The sequence below is a fragment of the Chaetodon trifascialis genome, chromosome 1 (genome assembly GCF_039877785.1).
Source record: "Chaetodon trifascialis isolate fChaTrf1 chromosome 1, fChaTrf1.hap1, whole genome shotgun sequence".
In the NCBI taxonomy this organism is placed as follows: Eukaryota; Metazoa; Chordata; class Actinopteri; order Chaetodontiformes; family Chaetodontidae; genus Chaetodon; species Chaetodon trifascialis.
The window spans coordinates 28456038-28479598 of record NC_092056.1 but is presented as its reverse complement, the minus strand read 5'-3'; the positions used below and the strand labels follow the sequence as shown (position 1 = coordinate 28479598).

The 23561-nt window shown below is 41.1% G+C and overlaps 1 protein-coding gene across 1 annotated transcript in view; it reads right to left on the bottom strand.

The window, feature by feature from the left end:
- The window catches only part of LOC139329523 (neural-cadherin), a 325949-nt gene that overhangs the window by 207543 nt on the left and 94845 nt on the right, over positions 1-23561 (bottom strand). Inside the window, exons 5-6 of the mRNA XM_070959899.1 lie at positions 20465-20576; positions 4537-4786 (exon numbers count right to left, since the gene is read on the bottom strand). Of these exons, the coding sequence (XP_070816000.1) occupies positions 4537-4786; positions 20465-20576 (362 nt within the window). The remainder of the gene's footprint in view (positions 1-4536; positions 4787-20464; positions 20577-23561) is intronic.

Below are 23561 nucleotides of genomic sequence, written 5' to 3'. Positions count from 1 at the left end.
TAATATTAAAACCTCTGTTTTGGCTTGGGAAATACAGTAGAATTTTGGGTAGAAATTTTACTTTACAAATTACAGACATGGCAGATTTGCATGGGATTAAGATAACCTTCACAATTATTTTTATTTACTTGAGGTCCCCTGGTAATACCAGTTCTGTGCAAATAGGGCTTGGCTCTGAGTCTTCACTAAACCCACTTTCTCAAAGAGGGCCCTGATCCATCCAACTGCAGCTCACTGATTGTGTTATTTATCTGCTGGAATGCCTCCTGGCTGATTCCCTTTTAATCAGAACTAACAACAGAATGTTTCCATTTGTTTTCCACTTGTTAAATTACAACTCACATTCTATGTATTATTTATGTGTGTAATTGTATTGGTGGACAGAGTTAGTGGACTTCCTCTGAAAATCTACTTGGAGAACTGGCAGCAATAACAAAACAATCCCCACTCAGAGCCTTTGGGTGGATGTGGGGCTGATGGTGAGCAGCAGTCATAACTATAGCAGACGTGGCTGCAGTGGATGCCCTGAAGCAGCAGTGTTTATAATAGAAAGTAATAAGTGAGAGCTCTGACAGTTTCTATATGCCATCTTGTGGGTAAGTTAGATATGCAGACATATGTTTGACTCAACATATGCCTGCCAAAATATTGCCACTCAGCCTTTGTGGAATGACTGAAGATGGACCTACTTGTGTCTGCCTGGACTCCGTTGCCTTTGATAACTCTGTTGGATTTTGCTTCTCCCCTGACAGAAGAGAATGGCACTATTTATTATATTATATATTACCAGTGAAAGATTTCTTTTTTCTTTAATTTTAGCATTTAGATGATAACTACATCATGTATTTTTTTTTTTTTTTAAGTGACTGCCACATCACGTGACTTGAAGACACTCCTGCACACCTGGCAGACAGTGATCAGAAACCTGTCCAAGGTGTTTGAATGCCAAAGTATCCCAGTTGCTAAAGGAGTATCCAGGATAAGGACTCATTCAGGTGTCTGAAACTAGGAGATAATGGTTGCATGTGCAAAGAGATAATCCAAATAGACCAAAAAGACGATCAAAATTGGGATGTCGGACTGGGACTGCCATCCATGTATGTTTTTATAGGAAGACTGATAAATCATAAGTCTTCCAAAACTAACCTGTTAATACACCTGACTGTTTTCTCTCTTAAAGTTCTGAGAGCTTTCCATGACAAATTCTAGTGCTGGAAGACCTTCAAGCTTAACATGTACAAGGGTCACCAAAGCAAGTGCTAGTGTGAAAAGACACTGTCTTTCTCATGTGATTCCCATAGGCCTTGGCCGAAAGAGTTTTCGAGTAAAGCATTTTTCAAAACATATAAAAAAATATTTTGTATAATAAGTGTGTAATATGAGAGAATAAATTAGCAGAACATACTAGGCCTCAAGAGGCTTTACATAGTGAGGATGGGTTTACTATGTTAATAGCTACTTTGCCAATTTTAACAGAAAAAAGCATAGAATTTTTATTGCTTTTATCCAAACACTTGTAACTAATGTGTATCCTTGATGAACTGAGTGGGAACCCTTTATCGTTGGTAGTCAACATGACCTTAACTGAGTGGGAACATTATTCTTTATCCACTCAATGGAGACTGTGTAATTTTTTATTATTATCTTAACACAGGAAATCAAAAAACAGGGAATGAGAAATAAAGGTTTATATACAAGAAATCTGATTTGGTGGAAAACGTCTCCCAGAACAATAACAGGTGATGGCTGAGCAGGAGTTATATTGATGGCCCTGTCTGGTGCCATCTCATTATATCATCGCAAAGATACAAAAACATTAACAAAGAGAAAACAGGGAACATATCAGTGACTGTGGACATTGGAGTCATTGCATATTAAGGAAAAACATCAATCACCACACACACACACACACACACACACACACACACACACACACACACACACACACACACACACACACACACACACACACACACACTTTTTACTCTCCCTCACCAACTGCCTTGACTTTCCCTTCGACATTCATATTGCCATCTACAATAAGAAAAATCACTTAGTGTGTACGTATTGTATATATTGGAAATTACCATAAGGTATAACATTTGTGCAATATTTTTTATTCTTGTTATTTTTTGTCTTCGTGTCCTCTGACTTCTCGCACTCCATCTTGCTGCTGCTGTAACACATGAATTTCCCCCATTGTGGGATAAATAAAGTCTATTTTATCTTAACAAATGACATTCACAAACTGGAACAACCAGCTAAGCCCCTCCCCCAACTTCTTGTTTGCAGTCATCAAGTAAATATCTAAGAGCCTTTTGTTCGGTTCTGGTGAGCATATAAGTCAGGTGAAGAGAGTGTTTCCAACCAACTAAGGGAGATTAAGTCAGTTAACAAACTAGCAGCAGCTAATAACACCTGTCACTGACACACATATATATACATATATGTATGATACATATATACACATATACATATATATATATACACACATACACACATACATACATACATATATATATAACAAAATATAAAACATAATATATATATACTGAGAAAAAAGAGTGTAGAACACTTGAAAAAATAAAAAAATAAAAATCATTCTCCTTTTCTCTTCCTCCTTTCTAGTGCACTAAATAACACACATTAAAATCATGGCCACTTCAAAAGGAAAGCAGCAATAGTTCCAACATCAGGTTTACTCTATGCATGATCATTTTTAGACTTGCAGCCTACATTCAGGGTGATCTAGCAAACGACACACACGATTTACATCATGGGGACCTGCATTTTGTCCCCACAAGCAAGGCGAGTCCTCACAATGTGACTGTGTGAACAGATTTATGTCCCCACAATGTAAAGAATACATTGCCACACGCGCACGCTCACACACACATACAACCAAGCAAACAGCATATCTACAGGTAAAGCAATGAATTTTATCTTCATGAATGCTATTGTCCTAAACTGTCCCTACTGTATATGTTTCCTCAAAGACACAACAAATGTGTTTGCTTATTCCTGCCCTCGTGTGTGTTCATGAATGCATTTGTGCAAGCATGCACATGTGCCTGCATGGATGACTCTGGACTGTGTGTGAATACGTGTGTGTGTTTGTGCGTGTGTGGCCTTGTATTACTGATGTTGTGAGGATATAATTGTGTTTACGCAGCCACATTGTGGGGACTCACCTTCCTTATGGGGACAAAATGCAAGTCCTAACAATGTAAATCACTAAATTTTAGGATGAAGACTTGGGTTAAGGTTAGGGTAAGAGTTAGTGTTAGGCAAGTAGTGTTTATGGTTAGGGTAAGTCTCAAGGAAATTAATTTAAGTCTCTGTGGTGTCACCAGAAATGATGGAAACATGACTCCGCCTCCATGTGTGCGATTCGTCATAGATTGTCCAGTTCTGTTTTTGTGGCTGTTGTAGAGAGTTGAGGGCTACAGAAGTGATTATTCTGGTCTCACTGACAGTAAATCAATACCAACCCAACACACACCCACACTAATCCCCTCCTGCTATGAACAACATAAGCGCATGCATATCAGATGCATGATGCATGAATGCATTTTATAACTACATCACTCTGTCCATACCAACGCCCCACTTTGCTTGGTCCTTCTCAATTACTGAATACACACACGCATACACTGGCAAAAACACACACACACACTCAGAGTACGGGTTCAGGGCCTCCTGAGGGTGCTGGTGGGCACGGCTGATTGACCCTGCCTCACCAATCTGCCCAGCTCTCTGCCAGAAAATCAACCAATTAAAAGATGCAGGCAACACAGAAGCACTGGGGGGAAAAAAATCACTGGAATTGTGGGTAACGGCAGCTGCGATGCTGAATTGGGAAGCAGCTGTAAGTAGCTGACCTGACAAGACAGGACACACGCACACTCTCTCGGTCTCCCTAGCTTTGGTTGTCTGTGTTTTCCATGCTCCAAAAATAAATTGATATGCAGTTCATTTCAAACACCACTCGGGTGGCACAGGTCCAAAAGTCTTTAGTCGTCAGTTCATTTTGTTTGAGCTTGTTCTATTATCACCATACATTAACTATCCTGTAAAGTGTAGAATCCCATATTATAGTGTATCGCTGCACAATAAAGACAGAGGAAATCAAAGGTGTAGAGTACCACATCAAAGTAAGTAGAGAAGAACATTTTCTCCCAAACCTTACCAGACAGTGGCTGGAATTGAATGAGGGCTGCATTGAATGATTATTTTTCAAAATCCATTAATATGCATGCCCATTTTATAGGGCACATCTGAAGACACAACTGTACGCAGCAGCTCAAAAGTCTGAATAGCACATTATACAAATGTATGGAGACTAGTTGCATCATCCTGGCACACCAAAGAACTTAACCCAGAGAGGCTGACCCAGATTATGAGTCTGCAACATTGCTGTCCTAACCCACAGGTTTCACTGTATTCCATCAAAATCTCTGTTCCATTGTGTTTTATCCTGTATACACTGAACAACTGTGTGAGAATCAGGCGTTTAGCAGCCTGAGTCTTACTTACACATGTTGGGAGAACTCAGGTGCTTCATCGTTGACGTTGGCCATTCGAATCCGCACTGTAGTTGTGCCAGTGCGAGGGACCTCCCCCCTGTCAATCGCCATGACTACAAACTCGTACAGGTGATTGGGCCTCTCATAGTCCAGAGGCCCCGCAGGGAAAATGGTCCCATGAGGAGAGATGGTGAAGTCTGGACTCAGAGTGTAGTAGGTCAATTCTGCATTCTCCTCTGAGTCGCAGTCATTGGCTGATACTAAAGATGAGAACAGAGATGGAGAATAAAGAATATAAATTAGAGGGACTAAACAAACATCAACCAGAGCCCCATATACCCCAACCTTCCCCTTTTACCTGTGTAGTACAGACTAATATAATGGCTCATTTTTGTGATGTGTTCTGGTGGTATAATCAACCTGAATGCAGTTACATGAACCATGAAGGCATGTTTAGATCGATGGTGATCAGTTAATGAATGTAACCTACATGAGTATGGGTGCTGTTCAATTTCAAAGAGCTGTGAGAGAAAAAGATTAAGGATATCATTTTTGTACAAGATGGAGGCCAAAAATGTTATGTAGTATTTGACTCAAACTTTGTTGGCATTATCAGTCATATAATCTTGCAATCCATTATTTCACGTATTACAGAGAAAACGACTTTGGGTTAGTGTCTTTTTAAAACTGGTCTATAATTGGTTGAAACATTTAAGTTCTTCTTTGTTTCAACAGCATTTAAACAGGTAACATTGACTAACAGCATTATTACACAAATTCTACATACACAAACACTCTCAATGGTCACTTATTAGGTACTCCTTGCTAGTACTGAGCTGGACCCCCTTTTGCCTTCAAAACTGCCTTTAATTCCTCAAGGCATACTTTCAACAAGGTGTTGGAAACATTCCTCAGAGATTTTGGTCCATATCGACATGATAGCATCACGCAGTTGCTGCAGATTTGTTGGCTAAACATCCACAATGCGAATCTCCTGTTCCACCACATCCCAAAGCTGCTCTATTGGATTGAGATCTGGTGACTTTAGAGGCCACTGGAGTCCAGTGAACTCACTGTCATGCTCAAGAAACCAGTTTGAGGGCACAAAGTGTGCCAAGAAAATATCCCTTACACCATTACACCAGCACCACCAGCCTGAACCGTTGATACAAGGCAGAATGGATCCATGCTTTCACATTGTTTACACCAAATTCTGATCATACCATCTGAATGTCGCAGCTGAAATCAAGACTCATCAGACCAGGCAACCGTACTTCTATTGTCCAATTTTGGTGAGCCTGTGTGAATAGTAGCCTCAGGCTCCTGTTCTTAGCTGACAGGAGTGGCAACCCCATGTGGTCTTCTGCTGCTGTAGCCCATCTGCTTCAAGGTTGTGCATTCAGAAATGGTATTCTGCATACTTTGGTTGTAACGAGTGATTATTTGAATTACTGTTGCCTTTCTATCATCTTGAACCAGTCTGCCCATTCTCCTCTAACTAGGGATGGGTACCGAATTTCGGTACTTTTTTGGTACCGACCGAATTCCCGCTGAAGTACCGAGTATCGATTCACGGGAAATCCGTCAGTACCACATTTCGGTACCTGAACGCACCTTTTTTTTTTTTTTTTTAACCCTGTACGCACCTTGACAATGTGCGTCGCGAGAGCGGAGGACGCGGTGACGCGGTTATGTCAGTGGTTCCTTTATCTTCAGAGGCGAACCATGGCGGACCGCAAGCGCTCCGAAGTCTGGCTTCATTTTACCAAGCTGGATGCTGACAACGCGCGGTGCAACATTTGTGATGCAAAGTGCAAAGCCAGCAAAGGAAACACGTCCAACTTGAGGAAGCACTTGGTTAAACACCAAATATTCCTCAAGGCGGAGGAGTGCACGATTTTTGACAGTTTAAAAACACAGGCTAACGTTAACACAGCTACTCGCCCAGCGCCAGCAACAAACGTTACCGCCAGCAAGCCTGCTGCAGCCAGCCGCGCAACACTTGCAGCCAGCTGCTCGACACTTGCAGCCAGAGTCGAGGAAGGAGAACAACTGGCCCCTTTTAAAAGGGGTAGAAGACGACAATGACGACGCAGCTTCAAATAGCTCAGCAGCATCAAGTTCTTCGGCTCCAGGTAAGCTAAATGATGTGCTTAAATGTTCCTGTTAGCCTGGCATTTTGAGAAGCATTTGAGGTTAAAACGGCTCGGTTCCCCGTAATGTTAATGTTACACTTTTATCTTAATTAACAGGTCCATCCATGTCGTCCCATTTCCCCACCCGCCCTTCAGTTACAGTGAGAGCTGCAACGGTTACCCCATTCACCAAGGCAAAGGAGGCTGCTTTTTATACATTTCATATTTCATACAGTTATTTATTTTGAAAGTTGTTTGTTACTGTACAGGCAACAGGTACAAATGTTAAACATTTTATACGGTTATTTATTTTGAAAGAAACCTGCCTAGGCAGCAGTTGCAAATGTTAAACATTTTATACGGTTATTTATTTTGAAAGAAACCCGCCTAGGCAGCAGTTGCAAATGTTAAACACTTCATACAGTTATTTATTTTGAAAGTTGTTTGTTACTGTACAGGCAGCAGGTGCAATGTGAAACATTTTATATAGTTATTTATCTTGAATCTATTTATTTTTATTTACTTTATCCCCACACACATTTTTCTCAAATTCTATGTTGGAGTTATTTCACTTGATGTTATTGAAGAATAAATGTTCAAAATTCCGAAGTTTTGACTATTTTTTAAATATACAAAATAATTTTAATTACCAAACACATATCCCCCCAAAAAAGTATCAAAAACAGGTACCAAAAATACCAGTATCGATTCGCAGGTACCGAGTATCTGTATCGTATCGATTCAGATGTGAAAGGTACCCATCCCTACCTCTAACGTCTGACAAGGCATCAACAAGGCATTTTTCTCCACACAACTGCCACTCGCTGGATATTTTCTCTTTTTCGGACCATTCTCTGTAAACAATAGAGAAGGTTGTGCGTGACTATCCCAGTAGATCAGCAGTTTCTGAAATACTCAGACCAACCCGTCTGGCACAAACAAATATGCCATGTTCAAAGTTAAACTGCCTTTCTTCCCCATTTTGATGCTCAGTTTGAACTTTAGCAAGTTGTCTTGACCAGGTCTACATGCCTAAATATTGCTGCCATGTGATTGGCTGATTAGCTATTTGTGTTTACAAGCAATTGAACAGGTGCATCCAATATAGTGGCCAGTGAGAGTATAGCAATTTGTGATCATTTCTGAGGTCTATAATGTATAGCTTAATTTGTGAAGTGAAAAGCCCACAACAAATTGTCTCAAGGGAAAATTTGGGTAAAATCCTTCAGAGACGCACTTCACGAAACACAGTTGTGTGGGAGAATTTCTAAACATATGAGGTCCCCTGGTAATTCGAGCCCCATGTGAATAGAGCTTCAGATGATACTACATCACTACATTCTATTTTTCATCATTTCTTTTTGTGTCCCACTTGTCTTTTTTTTAAAGAAAAAAAAACAGCAGTAATTACTCGATAAACTTACTTTTTGTGCCAATAAAGCAGTCTGACTTAAGTCATGCTGTCAGAGAAGATAGTAGCTTCATCAAGAAAGTACAATCTGCTGTCTTATTAAAATTAGAGCCAAGTTTTGTTCTTTTTTTCTTGTATTACAGCAAATGAACTCAACATGAGCACAAGATATCTATGCATCTCTCATGTTGTGCGACCAAAGTGAAGGCTGAAAAGGAAGTAAAGCTCCCACTGACTTAAACGTTCAATCATATAACAGGGGAGTAAGTGTTAATTGCATGGCATGCGTTGAGGAGACTGTTATTTTGCAACATTTCTGTCTCTGCATCACACATTGGGAATCCATGGAGCCAGCATTCACTCGGCCACAAATTGATTGCCTTGCTAAAACTGAAAAGACCACCAGGGATTTGAATAAGCATATTTTCCGCTAACAAGTCATTTCACCATCAAACTCTCAATTCTCCAATTCACCTTACACTGCAGTTGGCTCATGTACCCACACACACACAAAACAAACACAAAGAACCACGCACATGAAAAAATACACACATAAACACAATGTCACTGTTTACTTCAACAAAACTGTGCTGTTTTGCCATACAGCCTTAGGGAAACTCAAATAAATAATTCTTAATGTTAACAAAACAAAACATCTGAGTCGAAGAGAAGGTTTATAAACTGTGTCAGTGTTTATTCTAGGGCTGTCAGTTTAACGCGTTAATTAGATTAATTAATTACGCTGCAAATCAACGCGCTAAAAAAATTAACGCAATTAATCATGAGTGGTAAGTCAATGCGCAAGCATTTTAAATTTGGCCCTTTGAGTGACCCGTAGGCTGCAGTGAGGTTGCATCCTACCTGCGCCACTAGTCAAAAGCAGGGTGACAACAGACATGGATGCGACACCGGAGAGCAAAGCAAGCCTACTTGGACCTTTGAACGGCAAGTTTATTTATAAAAAGAACAAAGACGGGACTATTAACAAGAACGCAGTGATTTGTACCTTGTGTAAAAAAGAATTTTCCTATCACCGTAGCAGCTCCAGCCTGAATTATCATTTAAACGCTAAACATGTAGTTGCTGCTAGTGCCGCTAGTGCTACCGTGAGCTCACTCCGCCAACCCACACTTGCTGAGTTAGGAAAACGAATGAGCAAAGCCACGACAGAAAAACTGACAAACTCAATCGCAAAGTGGGTTGCTGCTGATTGCAGGCCGATTTCAATCGTGGAAGACGAGGGCCTAAAAGAGGCGTTTCAGATAGCGTCATCTGACTCTAATTTCCAGCTACCGTCGAGAACTACAGTGATGAAAAGAATTCACCAGCTGTATGTTCGGTGTAAATGATTGATTTTTGAACAAAATTGAATCTAAACTTCCACAAGCTGAGGTTGGGTGTATGGATGCTATGAGATGAACTGATAATAGGTGTGGTGATTTTGAGACAAACATAGATTATGACTGGAGAAACCCTTTTAAAAGAAATGCCTGTTGGCATCTTGCTATTGATGTTGCCTTATTTAGAGGCATGTTATACTATTATTCATTTTGAATTGCTGTATTGAGTCAGCTTTAGTATTCATTTTGATTGAGACTGCTCATGTGCCTTTCTGAGACTTAGCCTTACTTTATTTCTGATTTTTATTTATTTTATTTAACTGTATTTTTATTGCATTTTTGAATAATGCACCTGGCCTTATTGGTTTGCTGATGTGCTTGACCTTTTTTCTTTTGAATTTCATTTATGAAGCACACTTCACCAATTTTTTGTAATTTTTAATTTTTTTAATCGCCTGACAGCACTAGTTTATTCACATGATTTGTTTTATTTCAGTATGAGTCCAGTTTAATTTGGAATATATTAGATTAATTGAATTTGAAGAGTTTTGGTATTAAGATGTTTGTGGACTGTGGCTTCCAGAGTTTCAGCATTCTGAACAACCATAAAACTAAAATCAATTTGCTTCCTACAAGATGAAAACGTTCAAGTACAAAACCACAAAGCTGAACTGCAACAGAGGAGAGCATCCCATTACTACAAACAGGAGCACAAATGAAATGAAGGGCGCCAACAAAGATGCAAAGATGCTCTAACACCTAACCTGTCACCTGGTGCCTGTTTGCATTGGGCAAATGCAGAGCATGAAAAGAAGAGGGGGTGGCGGTGTGATTGTGAATGCTAATAGTATGCGAGTAAACTCCTCCAACTAAGCTGGAACTTCCCCAAAAGAGAAGAAAGAAAACACTGTAATGTATTGTAGACTGCTTACAGGATGCATGTTTCATCATTAAAATGCCATAAGCATTGACTTACAGCTGCAGAAATAGCTTCTCTGTGTGTGCTATGTCATATTGCCTTCAATTCAGTAGGGATGAAAGTGCAAAACGCAGCTGAGAAGTGCATCAAATCAGGTGTTGAGGTAGAGTTTTTTGTCAAGAATTGGCCACACTTTATGGTACTCACTATAGTATTTGTAATTTCTGTTATTTAGATTTATGCCAGCCTTGCAAGTTGGATAAAGAGAATTTGTGTGTGTTTACTCTGCACAGTTGCGGTTATAAGGACTGACATATTTCTGAACTGCAGCAGAAATGCTGCTGTTTTGCTACTGTACAATGATGAATAACCTCTCCTCCAATGACAATGCGTAGAAAATTAACTGCAGTACTAGCGCCTGCCCAGAGTCTAGGCCCATACTGTGGCCAAACATACATCACATGAGCCAATATTTAATTTACTAAGTACAGTTTTGTAGTCTTCAGAGCACCCTTTGACCATGTATTTGTCAGTTAGTCCTGCTGTAATCTTGAATCAGCACTGTTGTGGTGGTGTCACTTCAAGTGTGTGTGTGTGTGTGTGTGTGTGTGTGTGTGTGTGTGTGTGTGTGTGTGTGTGTGTGTGTGTGTGTGTGTGTGTGTGTGTGTGTGTGTGTGTGTGTTCATGGCACAGTATTTTTCTGGCTGCATCTCCCAGTGATTTTGCTCTGAAAATGGAAACTGCAGGAGCTTTAGATCTCTACGGGCAGAAAGCAAGCTAATTGGTTTGCTTGGTACAGCTTTTTTCCAACTTGTACACATTTGTCCACTCACACGGTGGAACTGATTATAGTATTACGAGCACATGATTTAGCAAAATGATACTGGATGCCTATTTCTCCATACTCACTTAATACTCTGCCTTTCAACCAATTTAATCAAGTAAGGGGACACAAACGTGACCATTTAAAGAGGAGGGGCTGTTGGGTTTCAGGTATTAATTCTATTATTATCTTATTGTAACACGCGTTTGAGCATTTTTGTCTTATGGATTTCTGAACTTTCACGTGAAAAACAGGTATTTTTAGCAAAGGTGCACCTTGCGTGAGCTATTTTCCACCTCATTAAGTCTGAAAGCTAATTGCCTGTGTTCAAATTCGACAACTGGAAACTCTAGAAAGGTTTAATATAGGATAAAGGATAAATATACAGTTTCAGATATAATGAATATATAGTCAGCACTGAATAGTCTGTTCATGGAACGCTGAAAGATTTTACATTTTTTATACTGAGGGCGCCTCATGGATTTTTATATGATATCCACACACACACCCACAGCAGCACAGCAGGAAGGAACTTCTCGCCTCCCTTGGTGCACCTGGTGTTGGCAGCAGTTGATGCCGCCCGCTGTGCCTCCTACACCATACACCTCACTCCTTCATTCACTCATTTACTTTCTCTCTTGTTTACTTACTCACTGAGTAGCATTTACAGGCATTTTCATATTTAGTTGTGGTGTTCCATAATCACAGTTTAGCAAACACTAAGCAGCAGTATCCGTTGTTATTCACAAAAAATGTTTTTGGTCAACAGGCTAATGTGTTTTTTTTTATCCAAGCTGGCATGCCTCTAAGGATGGTAGTCTGTCTGAATCAATTTCAACATCTGTTTCATCCAGTGCTGACATCAGGCCAAGCTTCCAATGTGTCCAGTACTCTGGTTTATGAACAAATAACTGCAAAACTAATGTCCCTCCCATCCATTACAGCTGTGCATTGTGTTAAGTGCTTAAGGAAATGTTTAATGCTAAAGTGCTAAACTATGGTGATAAACATTGTCAACATTATACATGCTTAACAGGGGATATACCTTAAAGTACCATTGTGCAAGTACGGCATCAGTTGAATCCAGAACCAGTGTTGGGAAAGTTCACTTTCTACATGAACTAGTTTAAAGTTCATTTCACAAATTTTAAAATGAACTAGTTCAGTTCATAGTTTATAAATGAACTAAGTTCACCGTTCCAAAAAATGAACTAGTTCATAGTTCTTTTCTTTCATATGTTGCTGCGAGCTATTATTTTTCCAAATTATTGCCACAGCCCATATAGAACCACAGACAGCAATGATTTTATCAGTTTTAACACTGTAACTATGCATCAGATTTCCTCTTCATATCCAATTTTGAATCCTTATCCAACCAGGTTTACATTAGCATTGAGGGGACAGCATTTCTCCATTGTTGCTTTAACGCTTTGTTGCAGTCCATTCAGTCCATTTTTTTTATTTGCTTGCACATACTCATACTTAGACTTAGACTTCCTTTATTGTCATTGCACAAAAAAACACAGCAGTGAGATTTTGGCAACAAAATGTCGTTGCTTGGCTTCCGGATTACAACAGAGATGGAAATTAAAAACACAGTCTATATAACTAAAAAAAAAAAAACAAGAGCTAAATAATAATGAGTGCAATAGAGACTGAATAGATAAACATAATGTAAACAGCAGAGTAAATAAATAGTACAAAACAGAATAACCAGTATAAACAGCGTAAACAGTGTAGTGCAAAAACAGAATAACCAGTATGTAAACTGTGGAACCAAAAACAGAATAAAGCAATGAAGCAAATGAAGCAAAAACAGAATAATCAGAAAAACAGAATAACCAGTATGTAAACTGTGGAAACAGAAACATTATAGCAGCTGGGGGGGGGGTTATTGCAAATAAGAGGTTATTTAAAACCATCCCTCCACAATTATATTGCACAGAAATATTGTCTATAATTATATTGCAAAGAAATATTGTCCATAACAGAAATATTGTCCATAATGAAAAGTGCACTGAGAAATATTTGTCCATCAGAAAGATATTCCGATATTGTCCGTGGGGTCAGTGGGCTCTGCAGCGGATGCTGCGGAACCTTCTGCCAGACGCCAGGCGGGAGAACAGTCCATGCTGGGGGTGGGTGGGGTCAGAGAGGATCCGACGGGCTCTGGATAGGCAGCGGCTATCCGCTATGTCCTGGATGGTGGGAAGCGGGGTCCCTATGATCTTCTCCGCTGTCCTCACCACTCTCTGCAGAGACTTCCAGTCTGAGGCCCTGCAGCTCCCAGACCAGATGGAGATGCAGCTGGTCAGCAGGCTCTTGATGGTCCCTCTGTAGAAGGTGATCAGGATGGGAGGGGGGAGGGAGGCTCTTCTCATCCGCCGCAGGAAGTGCAGGCACTGCTGTGCCTTCTTCGCCAGGGAGGAGGTGTGGAGTGACCAGCCGAGGTTGTCAGTGATATGTACCCCCAGGTACTTGGTTGTGCTCACGACTTCCACGGCTGTGTCATTGATGCGGAGGGGTGTATGGATGGGTCTGGATCTCCTGAAGTCCACGATGATCTACTTAGTTTTGTCGACATTCAGGGCCAGGTTGTTCACCTTGCACCAGTCCACAAGATGTTGCACTTCCTCCCTGTAAGCCAGTTCGTTGTTGTCCTGAATGATGCCCACAACTGTTGTGTCGTCCTCATACTTCAGGATGTGGTTGCTGCTGTACCTGGGGCGACAGTCGTGGGTCATCAGGGTGAACAGCAGAGGGCTCAGAACACATCCCTGGGGGGATTCAGGGAGAGTGTTCAGGGAGATGACACTGGATGTGTTGTTACCCACTCAGACAGACTGGGTTCTGTTGGTGAGGAAGTCCAACAGCCAGTTGCACAGGGAGGTTTTGAAACCCAGGGGCTCCAATTTGCATACCAGGTCCTGGGGGATGATCGTATTGAATGCTGAGCTGAAGTCCAGGAACAGCATCCGTATGTGGGTGTTCTTCTCCTCCAGGTGCTCCAGGCTCAGGTGGAGAGCAGTGGAGATGGCATTCTCAGTGGAGCGGTTTGGCTGGTATGCGAACTGGAACAGGTCGAATGATGGGGGGAGTATGGAGATGATGTGGTCCTTAACCACCCTCTCGAAGCACTTCATGATGGTGGATGTGAGTGCAACGGGGCGAAAATCATTTAGGCATGTGATGGCTGGTTTCTTGGGCACTGGAATTATTGTGGCTGACTTGAAGCACGGGGGGACGACAGCCTGGTTCAGTGAGGTGTTGAAGATGTCTGTGAGCACGTGGGCCAGCTGGTCTGCACATTCCTTGATCAGCCGTCCTGGAATGTTGTCAGGGCCTGCAGCTTTCCGTGCGTTGACCTTCCACTGGGCCCTCCACACTGCAGTGGTTTCGAGTCTGAGTGCCTGTTCGTCGGGGTGGGGGTTAGCTTTCCTCGCAGGGTTGTTGTTCAGAGCTTCAAACCTTCCGAAGAAGTTATTTAGCTCATTGAGGAAGCCGGTGTCATCCTGACAGGGTGTGGGTGTGGCTTTGTAGTCAGTGACAGTCTGAATGCCCTGCCACAGTTGTCTGGTGTTGCTGGGGTCCTGAAAGAAGCCTTGGACCTTCTGACTGTGGGCGCGCTTTGCTATTCTGATGGCACGGTTCAGATACTTCGAAAGGCTAGCTGGGTGCTTCAGTTTAATGTGCCATTTCAGGTTTGCTCTGGATGTGACTGAAGTGCGGATTTTCTTTTTGAAAGCCGGCAGGCAAAGTTTGCATTAGTGAGGTCACAAACAAAACGGCTCTTAGAGCTGGCTCTTTGAAATGAACGATCGGAATCGGCTCCTGCCTGGGAGCCGGAGTGAGAGCCACTTTGTTTTTTTTCTTCCTCGACTTTTTTTCTGTTGAAGCCACACGTGATTGGTCAACAACATGATGTGTGGTGGGCCACCACACACACACCGCTGGTGGCTTCAGTGTGTACGCACTGAGCAGGAGGGGGAGGAGCGGGGGTTACAGACACAGCGCGCATGCGTGCGTGCACGCACACACGCACGCACACACACACACACACACACACACACACACACACACACACACACACACACACACACACACAGAGCCACGACTGACAAAACGCTGGAAATGTGAGAAAATGAGTGACTGCAGGAAATGCAGTAAAATTTGATATAAAGTATGTTTTTTACATTAGTAATTAATTTTACACATAATGTTATATTATTTTGGTAATAAATTAATTTAAGTGACAAAAAATCTAAGGAGCTGCTTGGGAGCCGAAAGAGCCAGCTCTTTTACGAGAGCCGAGCTGTGAGAACTGGTTCTCAGAGCCGGAATTCCCATCACTAGTTTGCACAGAAATGTAAGATTTTTCCCATCCTCACCGACCTTGTCATAAAACTTATTGAAATTATCATACAACACCTTGCTGCTTTGTCGCCTACATGCTGCTGTCGCCTCCATGCTGCTTTTTGTTTTGATGACGCATGCGGCGGTGCGACACTGGTGGCTGGTGTTGCCAGATTGGGTGTTTTTTCCGCTACATATTAAGGCGTGTTTACGGTGTGATTCAGCCGGGTTTTTGCCTGGAAGGCTCTATAGAAATCTGCCACCCTATTGAACAAAGTTAAACTGAGAGAGCATGCCGTTCACAGACACCAGAATGAACGAGTTTACAGTAACGTTCATCAGGCAGTAATACAGGATGTTCAATTCACGTTCGCCCAAAATATGAACAAGTTCATGAACTATCGTTCAATGAATGCGTTCAGGCACAACACTGTCCAGAACCACCTCCTACGCACTACAGGTGAATGCCGTATGCAGGATATACTACATACTGCATACTGTTTCTCATAGTAGTATGCAGTATGAAAATATTAAATAAGTTTATTTTGCAGTATGCTAGGCTAGACTTAGCTGGTTTCTGATTTTGGAAAGCAGAAGTGAACAACAGCTAATAGTAATCCACCACTACTGTGCAGCATCCACTTGAACTCTAAAAAAAATTACAAAGGTGGATTTTCAGCACACCTATCTGACAACTGGAAGGAACCAGATTCAGACGTTTTTTTGTCGCATTACTTCTTATGTCCTCCTGGTATTTCTGTTGCTTTGGAAGCGCAATATTATCCGTGTTATCCTGCTTCAATCAAACTGGGTGGTCTTTTTGTAAAACTTGTTGATTGATGGTGTTTTTGTTTATGTTAATGCTCATGTTGGTTTGGTCATAGTGTCATTTACCCCCTTGGCAATAGCTGCATAGTTTTAATAAAAGTGTAACAGTGTTTACAAAAATTTTAAATATCTTTTCTCTGCCATTGTCGCTGCAGTCTGCTGTGTTGGCTGCAGTGGTCTGTGGGACTGTGGGGTAAGAGGGTAGGTCTGACTGGCCGGCTGGCAAGCTAGCTACCTCCCCCTAAAGTGACTGAGTGATGAAAAAACAAATGAAAACTGTAAAAAAAAAAAAAAAAAAAAAAAAAAAAAAAAAAAAAAAACTTCACGTTGTTGGTCGGCTGGTTGTTGTGACTGTGACTGCTCCAGTGCATGGCATTGTGTGACACAGTCGGGGAGATAGACTGGGTCAATGCATATTGGAGTTTTTGCCAATTCTATTTATTTCATTTCAGGTACCTACCTGTTCTTGTCTCTGCACGTTTACTCAGTGTCTCATGGGCTTGAGTCATGCTGCTCTCCTGTTTGTTCATTAAACAGCACTCTAAGCCAGTTTTGGTGAAAAACAGGTCAAAGGCAGTGTGTGCTGCGTTACTGCATGGTCAGCACATCCTTGGCAGTTAAATAGGTTGTCTCTGTTTTAATTGTGTTTAAAGCATCTAAGATCCTTTTAATCCCTAGTATAATTTGAATTTCTTTTATTCTCTGAGTCTTAAAATGGGCTGAAAATGACTTTTGAGTTTGTACTAAACAGATTTATTGCTCAAACCTCTCTTGATGTAGTCTTCATCAAACTGTGCTCCATAGCTTTTCACTGTGCTTGTTGTGGGCCTGTTGTGGCTCTCTGCTAACTGTTTCAGTTGGCACTGATTTCTTTTCAGTTCTCGATTCATATACAGCATGTCTTTGGCACAAAATAAAAAGCTGTGACATGCTGAGGTGTACACATGTTTCAGCCCTTGGTAGCTCAAGTACAATATAAGCAAAGCACAGTCTGATATTTCATTTCAATTTGGCCAATTATAGTACTTTATTTTCTCATACCTCTACCAATGCAAGCCACCGCTTAGAGAAACTTCATCCGTGCCAAGATCACACAAAACATCATGCCTAGAAAGAAATGGCTGTTTGGAGGGAACTCGTTTCATTTGGAGCATCAGTGCCTTCATGAAAGGGAAGCTGCGTCTGAGACTGCTGCACAGTGCTGCCAGCTGGAGTGCCTAACAAAATGCTAGATTATTATTTTAGTCATTATACCACTGCCCCATGGTTTAAGGCATATTTTACAACCCTATTCTATTTATGTCTCCACTAATACTTTACACTGGAGGTGTTTGTGGAGTTTGACCTTGTCTTCGTTCACTGTTAATAAGAGATGTAAGTTATTTGTATTTCATTAGAATTTTAGAATAATGCATAAACAGAAGTTTCTCCTGAATGGATGTACAGGCAAGCATATCTCCATATGACAATGAGTCCACAAGCACTGCAGAATTTTTGTGGCAAGGTCAAGCCAGTTATGTCCTGTTCAGGTAAAAAATCTATTCAAATTAACAATTTCCTGCACAACCTCATCTTCAGTTTCCTCAACTAAATCATCTTTCCTTTGTGCAATTTCAGCTGTAAAGACATTATGGCTGTTTTCACAGGTCACAAAGTGATTTTAACAAGTCAAAGTTGTTCTATTATTTAGTGTGACACTGTGTGCTTGTAAATTAAAAGCATGTATCAGCCTTTTAGACTCATGGTGATAGTGACAGAGGTGAAAGTAATTGTAATGTTCACAGCACAAGTGTAAAAACAACAAAGCTTTGGGTTGTGAATGCAACTCAAAGGTTTTCCCCCTGCAGCCAAAGCTAATGAGCACTTCCTTTCAGGTGTCATAACTGCAATCATTAATAATTTATGTACTGCATGCAGTGTTTTATTTGGCTGCATTTTGTTCTTGTCAATACTCATTTGCAGTTCTGTTGGTGTTTCCATTTTTAGCCTACAGTACATAAAACTGTTCATTTCATTTTAAGCATCTGTTGTTTTGAGCCATGGTGGGGGAAAAAAATATCTATCTATCTATCTATCTATCTATCTATCTATCTATCTATCTATCTATCTATCTATCTATCTATCGTCCCCACCAAGACCGGTAATACCACAAACTTATTTAACCACCTTAGCCGCGCTCACTCTTTGGAGCGCAGCTGTATTTGCCAACGTCCGCCAACCGCAGCACCACCGCACAAGCAGCTGACCGCCATGCAGAGGTATCTGCTTCAGTGCCTGATGACAAATCACCTAAAAGGCACGAAGACGTAACGGAGGCAGCGGCATATCATATAGCTAAAGACATGCTTCACTGAGCACTGAGGAGAAGCCAGGTTATAAACATCTCTTACATGTACTTTTTTTTTCTTAAACACACTCACAATAAAAATATAATTGAATAGTTAATGTATCTTTACAGTAAGAAGAGTGACTAAAATTATTCATATGTCTAGGCTGGTTTTATAGTTCAGTCAGTCTTACTGTACTATCATGTTTGTATGTTACAGATGTCAAGTCTACCTCAGTTTCTGCTATGTTTACAAAACACTGCACACATTTGAAAACATTTTATTCAGCAGAGGGTGAATCAGCTTGTGAACTCCCTGCATTAAACCTGCAGAAAAAAGTTCTCAAGTTTCTCTCTGTTTACATTTTTACACTTTTTTACATTTATTATTTGAGTGTTTTCCATGATTGTGTTGACATTTCCTTTCCTTTCTGCCTTGATAGCTGAGGGGATTATAATCAGAGGAAGGTTCAATTTAAAGTAAAAATGTTTAAATTGAATGTATTTTTCTCCTGGTCCTTATTTTAAATAGGTCATAAAAAATATCAATAATTATCGATATCGACCGATATTAAACACTTATATCACAATAGAGTTTTCAGCCATATCGCCCAGCCCTAATATATACACATACACACACACACACATATATATATATATAGATATATATATTCAGTATACATACCAGTAAACGCACAAACACATACACACACACACATATATGTGCGCGTGCGCGTGTGTTTGTGTGTGTGTGTGTGTGTGTGTGTGTGTGTGTGTGTGTGTGTGTGTGTGTGTGTGTGTATTTTTTAGTCTTGCAACTTCGATAAATAATTACATTTTTTTAAGATAGAACATTCACTTTAAATGAAATATGGCTACCAGAGTAGTCTTTATGCAGAGTGTAGATGGAAAGAGAAGTGTGAAATGCTTTGCTGTCAGTTTTGTTGGCAGTCTGTCAACCTAAAAAAGACTACGTTTCTCAGTGCTCAGTCACACTGTGACAGATCAAATTGTTATCGCCATACTCACAACACACAGCTACTATTACCATTTCCTCACATAGGATGAAACTTAGGCAACCCCTGTGGAAACTGGGCCGTTACAGGAAACGAGAGGCTAGAGCAGCAGCACTGACAGAAGTGTCGGCTGCCAGTGCTGACAAGTGCCTAATCAGTATCCTGAACACATAAATGAGAGCCACTACATCACCTATGGTAAGAAAACATTTTTTTTTTTTTTGGCGGGGGGGGTTCTTTCTTTCTTTCTTTCTTTCTTTCTTTCTTTCTTTCTTTCTTTCTTTCTTTCTTTCTTTTTTTTGTAAAAAGTATTGAATTTCACAACCATCTAATATGGACATAGAGTACATGAAACTGTTGCAATTCTCAGGGATTTTTAACCAGTGATATTAATTCAACCCAGGCTGGGAAAAACACACACCACTGCAGCATTTCCCCTCACTAACATCATGATTGATGCATTCTGTTTTCTGTATTATCTGTATCTGTATGTATCAGGTATATTTGAAGACATCCTCTCAGTTAGAACAGCCTAACATTTTTAACGCTACGTAGGAGTTTTTAATTAGTTAAGTTAAACGGTAAAATAAGACAAAAGCAGCTTCCTTTACTATTTCTGTATATGATTGTTTGAGTATGTGGGTGGCTGTTTTGGTATAAGATTGTACCATTTTATGTGGTCTGAAGAAGAGCGCCACATCATGTTGTCCAAGACAAAACAGTTTAACAGGAGTGTGGATGGGACACAAATTGAGTCATTTTAATTTTTTTTTCCTAGATGTCTCACCTTGTAACAGGGAAGTGGCTGTTGTCACAGTCTCTGGTACACCATCCTTGCTGTAAATGGACTGGAGGAACTCCGGAACACAGTCATTTTCATCAACAATAACAACACGGACCTACGAGACAATTGAGGAGGGGAGCAGAGGAGAAAGATCGAGAGAGACAGGGAGGGAGGGTATGAGTAAAGATTTTTCACTGAGAATGTGGCATTAAAACACATCAGTTCCCGTCACATGTAGTCATCAAATCCAGTGATTTCCATTAAAAGTGTAATTGCAATTGTATTCCATCTGTTTTCAAAGTAATTCAGCATTGTTAAAAGAATCCCATGATAACATTAATGCTGAAAGTTGAACAAAAGAACACGTGTCATGTCATGTCTATTATCTATACCTGTGTGAAATTGCGTTGGGGAAAAAAAACATCAACATACATCTGGAGCATTTGACTTTGATTTTTTTTTTCTTTCAAGAATACCAGTGACTATAGAGTTCCTGCATTCCTGATCTTACACGTTTCAGCAAGCTGTTACTGTATCTACATGTGCTAAAATTGCCCAGGCAATCCCAAGTGGAAAAGATGGAGATTAAAAGTCACACTGGGTTGGTGTTATGAAAATTTAAATCTGGGATTACTACTTCAGGCACCGTCTGGAATTGGTTTTCTTTGGGGCCAGAGTCATTTTCATCTGCAAGTAACCCAAATTAACCCTATCCCTAGCCAAAAGGAAGCCTCATCCCAACCTTCTCCAAAAGCGTGCCCTGACCCTGATCCCTCTGGTTTATTTACCCCTCCTCAGTGCAGGAGCTGCTGCAGAGTCGGCACTGTGGTCCCACCAGTAGATCAGTGGAGAATGCAATCTCGTGCAGTTTTTCAGAAGCCCAGAGCTAACAAATGAGGGTGGAAAGGATGACATTGTATGGTGTGAGCATGTAGCAGTGTGTGTGTGTGTGCGTGAGATGCTATAATGCTGTTCAGTTCATTAGGGACATGAAGGCAAACACAGCATCTTCTACCAGATGATGACTGCCTGCTTGCAGCATTCAGGAGGAATAAATACAGACATGGGCTGGCAGGCAAGCCTCGCTGATCCCCCAGCCCCCACGTCTTCGCTTCCATATAAACACAAACACCACAGATCACTCATTGACACACACACACACGCACACAGTGAGTGGTGTGTAAATTCCATTGTTATTAAGTCCTGGTAGGTAAGATGAAGTTCTGTAATATCAGTTAATCCTTCAGCAAAGATCAGCTTTAAAGCAATGGACAATAAAAAAAAAATAGTCTGACCATGTCAACTCCCAGAGGTGTGTGTGTATGTGTGTGTGCGTTTGCCAGTGACTGTTGATATTTGTTTAGCTGGGTATGTGTGTGTGTGAGTGAGCAAGCCTATGTGTGAGTACAGCAGGAAATGACAAGGCTTTGGCAGATATACCATACCATACAGTGTACAGTATATGTACATATGTACAAGGCTGAGGAAAAGCAAGATTGAATGAGAAGAGAGAGGGACTCAGCCGTAATAAAGCAAGATGAGCTCATACACACGTGCACACACACGCACGCACGCACACGCACGCACACGCACACACACACACACACACACACACACACTTGGGACAGCTGCAGGCAGGTCTCGGGCTGGTTAGGTAACTAATGGTGCCGATGAGCTATCACTTCTAGAGGGAGAAATTTGGAAACTACCTGCAAATTAAAGTCATGCTCAGTGACTCTAGTCGACACAAATGCACCACCTCTGTTAGCTATTTTGGCAGACAGAGACAGACTTCTGAAAAGCAGAATAAAATGAAAACCAACACAGACAGCTACATAAAATCAAGATGCATTACCGTTACATTGCTTCTTTGGGAAAACATTTTTTTCCCCACTATTAATGTTAGAGTAAACTTGAGTAAGAGGAAGGAAAAATAGAATGCCTTAAATCATGATGTGCCAATGCACTCGTATTATTCAGTCTCTGACCTGCTGCCATTGTCTCCTCATCTTTTCACCTGTGCCCTCAATACTTTTCCACACTCAGCCACGCCTACCTGCCTGCTCACCTGATCACACACCTGAGGCTCATAGCAATCAAGGCAGTATTTAAGCTGCTCTGCCACACTCAATCTTTGCCAGATTGTCAATGTGCTTATGCAAACCTCTCCAGCTCTTTCATATGGACTGACCTCCCATTGCCAAACCTGCCTGTTCCTGACCATGCTTGTTCTCCTGTACTTCTGTATATATCAGCCTTTTAACCCTGACCATGAGTCTTGCCTTACCCTTCCTGGATTTTTGTTTGCGAGCGTCGTTTGAGAGCGTTTGGTGTTTGCCACATCCAACACTGAAGGAGACCCTATAACCTAGTATTCAGCACATCCCAAATCACTGACTACGTTTACATGCAGTCAATATTTGGGTTATGGTCAATATTCTGGTTTCTGAAACATTCGGAATAACCTGTTTGCATGCATGAGCAAACAGGGGTAATCAACTGGGATATCCCGATCAAAACAGCGAAGCACGGACAACGTGTCGACGCACGGACAACGTCATGATGCAATGCGCTTCTTCTTCCTGTATCCAAAAACAACAACAACAACAACAGCAGCATGGCGGATAATGAACAGCCCGGGGCCGGTAGCAGTCGCCTTCGTTTGCACTTTGGTGCTGGTACTGACTCACCACCAGTACTTGACACTATTCTGTCTCACTTTCTTCATTAATGGAATGCGAGAACTTGAAGGAATAGGAAATGGAGGCGGAGCTGTGCCATCCATATCCATGCTACCTGCACTCAAAAGACCAAGATTCCTTGCGAATAGAACATGCGCAGAACACAAATTAAGGTTCCTATTGACATGACCAAATATTTGGGTTAGAAAAGGAGTAATCCAGGGGTCATATTCCGGTTTTAAAAAACCGGAATATCAGCATATTCGGGTTTTTCAAAAGGGTTATTGGTGTTTACATGGCCGTGCACAACTGGGTTATTGCTGATATTCCCGTTATGAAAGGGTTACTTGACTGCATGTAAACATAGTCACTGTCTGCCTGTGAACACTTGGTGTCTCATTCCCTGTGCATTAAGAAAG